The sequence below is a fragment of the Bison bison genome, unplaced genomic scaffold, assembly GCF_000754665.1.
Source record: "Bison bison bison isolate TAMUID 2011002044 unplaced genomic scaffold, Bison_UMD1.0 scf7180017864270, whole genome shotgun sequence".
NCBI lineage: Eukaryota > Metazoa > Chordata > Mammalia > Artiodactyla > Bovidae > Bison > Bison bison.
In genome coordinates, this window is record NW_011494842.1 from 5,691,958 (window position 1) to 5,697,263 (window position 5,306).

General features: G+C 55.5%; 1 protein-coding gene across 3 annotated transcripts in view; it reads left to right on the plus strand.

Annotated features, from left to right (window-relative positions):
- Nucleotides 1-5,306, plus strand: part of SYNGAP1 (synaptic Ras GTPase activating protein 1) — a 17,704-nt gene that overhangs the window by 2,335 nt on the left and 10,063 nt on the right. For all 3 annotated transcript variants that reach the window (XR_826001.1, XR_826002.1, XM_010848609.1), the window contains exons 5-9: nucleotides 1,018-1,171; nucleotides 1,392-1,490; nucleotides 2,855-3,481; nucleotides 3,616-3,760; nucleotides 3,975-4,119. Coding sequence is in view for 1 of the 3 variants with exons in the window: in XM_010848609.1 (XP_010846911.1) it covers nucleotides 1,018-1,171; nucleotides 1,392-1,490; nucleotides 2,855-3,481; nucleotides 3,616-3,760; nucleotides 3,975-4,119 (1,170 nt within the window). In the remaining 2 variants the exon portion in view is untranslated. The remainder of the gene's footprint in view (nucleotides 1-1,017; nucleotides 1,172-1,391; nucleotides 1,491-2,854; nucleotides 3,482-3,615; nucleotides 3,761-3,974; nucleotides 4,120-5,306) is intronic.

Below are 5,306 nucleotides of genomic sequence, written 5' to 3' on the forward strand. Positions count from 1 at the left end.
GGGCAGGTAGGGAGTTGGGCTAGGTGAGTCACACCTTCCCCTCCCCCTCCGTGTCCCCGGAGCTGGATTTGGGGCCGGCAGGGGGTGAGGGCCTGGTATTCCTGGCCGCGGGGGCGGGGGGCCGGGGGAGCGTCGCGCTGACGGCAATGGAGCCCAAGATGACGGGGCTGCTATAAATAGCTCCACGGAGGCTCCCACACCCGAGCTCCCCCTCCCTTCCCCACTGCTCTCTACTCCTCAGCCCCTCGCTGGCTCCCAGAGCTTGGGTCCTGTGACTCCGGCCTCCACTCCCCTCAGCGCGTGGGCCTCTGCTCTCCTGAGGGGTGCTCCCAAGTTCCCCCCTGCTTGCCCTCTGTGCCCTCAGCCGCGCTGCAGGGCCCCTGCTCACCTCCTGCCGCCCTGTCTCCACTCTTCCCTTTCCCTCTTCGTCTTCTCCTTTCCCCATCTCTTCCTCCCTAGTCCTCGTTTCCAGACCCATGCTCCTGCTCTCAGTTTTCTGCCCACAGCCTTCTCGCGTTTCTTACTATTTTCCCTCATTCGTTCCCTCAGTTTTGCTAAAATGTGTTCTCTTACCTCATTCATTCTTGGATTTATTAAGTGGTTTTTAGGTCATACCTATGTGGCAGGCCCAGACCAACATCTTCGTACTTGTAATTGTTGACTCCCAAGAATCAAGACTCCCATAGCTGTGGGGTTTTTTAGGGGGGTGATCACCTAGAAGTCCCATCTAGAACTGTCCAAAGCCCACCTGTTTACTTTTTTCATTTCTGGCTTGAGATACTTCTGGGTGTCCCCAGTATTCAGAACCCCTTAGGTGGTGGACTGAGGGGAGGGGCTTTGTCTCACACCCCTTGTGTCCTTCCCTGTACGGGCTGGGTTTCTGTGTCTGTGGGAAGTGGGTGTAGGAGCGCTTTCCCCAGGTCTCTGTCCCTCCTAGAGCCTGCTTGGTGATGCAGCCGTCTGGGTTTGTAAGCAGGCTGGGCCCTGATCCCCCCTCCTGGACCCCCACCCTGCCAGGGCCCGGCTGATGCAGAGCTTTAAGGAGTCGCACTCTCACGAGTCCCTGCTGAGTCCTAGTAGCGCGGCCGAGGCCTTGGAGCTCAACTTGGATGAAGACTCCATTATCAAGCCAGTGCACAGCTCCATTCTGGGCCAGGAGTTCTGTTTTGAGGTACTGGCTGTGTGGGGCTGGGGCAGGCCCAAGGGTCGGGGTCCAGGAGGGAGAGGCAGAGAGGCCTGGAGAAGGTGGCAGAGGTGGGATGTCAGGCAAACAGAAGCCTCTGGGGCTGGGAGGAAGGTGGAATGGGCCGGGAGGAAGAGATGGTGGGGTGATCCCAGCCCTGGGAGTCCTCTCTCTTCTAGAGCCCCTCTGACCCTGCACCCCTCTTCAGGTAACAACATCATCAGGAACAAAATGCTTCGCCTGTCGTTCTGCCGCTGAAAGGGACAAATGGATCGAGAACCTGCAGCGGGCAGTGAAGCCCAACAAGGTACTGCGTGTCTGGGGCTCCAGATGGCATGGGCAGGGTGATGTCCAGGGGGCCGGGGTCCTTGGCGAGAGGGTAGGGGGGCAGGTGGAGGAGTAGAAGGAGACCCCCTGTTTCTTTTTGTTTTCTTCTGCCTTATGATGTTTCCTTTCCATAGAAATCATAGATAGAGAGCTGACAGGGCTCTGGAATTTCCTCCAGTGCATCTTCCCTGCAAGCAGGGATGTCCCCCTAATACCCTGACAGGTGGGCGCCCAGCCCCGCTTGCAGTGTTTCTGTAGCACACACAGATTGGTCACATAGCTGAATCTCGAAACCATGGTTTCTTCTCTGTACAACTGGTAGGAGTGGGGTTGAAGTAGAATATCTCTAAAGTTCCTCTGGCTCAAAAATTCTGTGAGTCTGTGTTCTTCCCAGGAGAAACGCTCCCAGTTCCGTCTGCTGTTCTCTGTGTCCCAGCTTCCAGTGAGCTCCTCTCTGGAGACCCTTGTTTGTCAATGTCCTCCTTAAAACCTAGACCCAAGATGCTGCAATCTTCCCTGCTGCAGAGTCCAGATACCAGGCTCTTTTCACACTGAAACCTCACTGGTCATTGTCAGCCTCCAGGCCCTTTTTGCATTAACTGTAGATTCTCACCTTTTGCATTTATGCCTTTTTTTTTTTCAATTAACTTCTGATTGTCTTTGAAAGACTCCTCAGTTCTCCTGTTCAAATCCCACCTTAATATTTTGGGTTTATTATTATAACTTAAAAAAAATCTTTTCCCAATACGAATTCTATCAACTGATGTATGAGCTCAGTCTATATCTATTTGCTCTGGCTGCTATAACAAACTCCCACTAACTAGGCTACTTCAAATAACAGAAATTTATTCTCTGGTAGTCAGGAGACCAGAAGTCAAAAATTAAGGTGTCGGCAAGGCCTTGCTCCTCTGGAAGCTCTAGGAAGAATCCTCCCCTTCCCCTTCATACTGTCTGGGGATTGCCAGCAGTCTCCAGCATCCCTTAACTTATAGCTCCATCTGCAAAATTTTTTACTTCCATCTTCACTGGGTCTTCTCCTTTCCGTGTGTATCTGGTCTCAAAATTTCCCTCTCCACATAGACCCCAGTCATGGGATTTAGGGTCCATCCTAATCCAGTATTGACCACATGTCAATGTGATTTTATCTGCAAGGACCATATTTCCAAAACAGGTCACATTCCCAGGTTCCGAGTAGACCGAATTTGAGGGAGACAAGGTCCAGTTCCATACACACCTTCTCAACTCTGTGATTGCTGGTCTCAGAGACTGGGTTTTTGACTGTCTCTCCTCTTTTGGTGTCTCTGGCTCTCTGGCCCTTCCCCTTCACCCACCCTACCCTGCCAGGACAACAGCCGCCGGGTAGACAACGTATTGAAGCTGTGGATCATAGAGGCCCGGGAGCTGCCTCCCAAGAAGCGGTACTACTGTGAGCTCTGCCTGGATGACATGCTGTATGCACGCACCACCTCTAAGCCCCGCTCAGCCTCAGGGGACACCGTTTTCTGGGGTGAGCACTTCGAGTTCAACAACCTGCCAGCCGTCCGGGCCCTGCGGCTGCACCTATACCGTGACTCGGACAAAAAGCGCAAGAAGGACAAGGCAGGCTATGTCGGCCTGGTGACTGTGCCTGTGGCCACCCTGGCCGGGCGCCACTTCACAGAGCAGTGGTACCCTGTGACCCTGCCGACGGGCAGCGGGGGCTCTGGGGGTATGGGGGGCTCGGGTGGGGGAGGGGGCTCTGGGGGTGGCTCAGGGGGCAAGGGCAAAGGAGGTTGCCCAGCGGTGCGGCTGAAAGCGCGTTACCAGACGATGAGCATACTGCCCATGGAGCTGTATAAGGAGTTCGCTGAGTACGTCACCAACCATTATCGGATGCTATGTGCGGTATTGGAGCCCGCCCTGAACGTCAAGGGCAAGGAGGAGGTCGCCAGTGCTCTGGTTCACATCCTGCAGAGTACAGGCAAGGCCAAGGTGAGTGCTGGGCCCTCAGGACAAGGTGACCTGGGCATGGGCGCTCGCTTGTGGGGACAGTAAGGGGAGGGCATGTGTGTCTTCATGAGCTTGGGTTGAACAGAGGCTGACCCCTGGCTCTTCCTGGACTCCAGGACTTCCTTTCAGACATGGCCATGTCCGAGGTGGACCGGTTCATGGAACGAGAACACCTCATATTCCGCGAGAACACGCTCGCCACTAAAGCCATAGAAGAGTACATGAGACTGATTGGTCAGAAATACCTCAAGGATGCCATCGGTACGGCCCTCCTGCAGGCCTTCTCCCCAAACCTACAGACACCCGGTCCAGCCCCAAACACAGCTCCTCCAGACCCCAAGTCCACCTTGCCTCAGCTCGGTGCTTCCAGACCCAGAGTCCCCAGCCTCCAGCCTGATTCTGAGAATCCCCAAACCCCAGTTGTCTCTGCCCTTTGAAAGTGTGACTGACCCCCACTGTGCCTCCAACCCCGCAGGGGAATTCATCCGTGCTCTGTATGAATCTGAGGAGAACTGTGAGGTGGACCCCATCAAGTGCACGGCATCCAGTTTGGCTGAGCACCAGGCCAACCTGCGGATGTGCTGTGAGTTGGCCCTGTGCAAGGTGGTCAACTCCCATTGGTGAGACTGGGAACTCTGGGTTGGGGGGCCAGGGTTGGGGGAGTCGTGTGTTCATCTGTTCATCCATCTGTCCATCTTCAAAGAGACCCAAGAACCAGTCGTGGGCAGAGTGCTGTGCTCAGTGGTATAGAGCAGACAGAGAGCTGCGAGGCTTGGCCTCTGCCCTCAGAGGCCCTGCACCAGAGGGGGCGGGATATCAGAGATGCAGAAAGCCAAGGGGCAGTGTAGTATGTGTTAAGTTCCAAGAAGGGGACCCTCCATCCCGCCTCCACACATAAGGTCAGAGAAGGCAGAGCTTGGAGATGAGCAGAGACAGCTTCATGGGAGAGGTGCTCCTGGGATGGGCTTAGAAGATTGGGCCAGGTTCTGACCTATAGAACATGGTGGGTTGAGAAGCTGCCTCCGGAGAAGGCTGTGGAGCAGACCTATGCGTGAGGGCGAGAGGTCCTGGGGCAGCAGGCAGAAGTGGTTTAGTGGAGCGTGTGGCTCACTTCAGTGGGGAATGGAGGGCCACGTGGTGGGACGGGGTGAGGAAAGTTAGCGTGTGAAGGCCTCACTGCCCAGTAAGGGAGCCTGAGTTCTCAGTAGGTCAGGGGACGCCTGTGACGGTGTGCAATATCGTGACCGTGAAGGTTAGGCCTTCAGTAGAAATGGGCGCAGAGGCGGTTGGATAGGGAGATGAAGTCCAGGCTAGTTGGGGGCTGTTGTTATTGTGTCAGGCATGGAAATCAGATCCTGAGTCAGGATCTGGCAGGAAAAGTAGAAAGGGGCCGCTGTAAGGACCCTCTGCAGAGAGGATCACCGGGTGTCCTCAGCTAATTGGAAAGGAAGGGCTGTGTCTGTGGGGGTCCTGAGGCCGTGAGGCTGGTGGCTGGGCGACCAGTGGCCTAACTGACAGAACCAGGGAGTCAAGAGGGGGAACTCAGCGGAGGTTGGAGGTGTGGGAGCAACGCTCAGCTCTACTCTCCATGGTTCGAAGTTTAAGGTGTCAATGGGACATTGCAGAGGAGGGCCTGGGAGTGGGGGGGTTTGAACTCTGAGCTGTTCCAGGGATTGGGGCCATGCCTGGGGTGCCTCCATCCCCATTTCCCTGGAATCCAGAAGAGTTGGGGGGTCCGAGCTCCCTGTACCTCAAGTGACCCTCCATCTCTCTCCCATCTCTGTCTCTCCCGGTGTCTTCTTCTCTT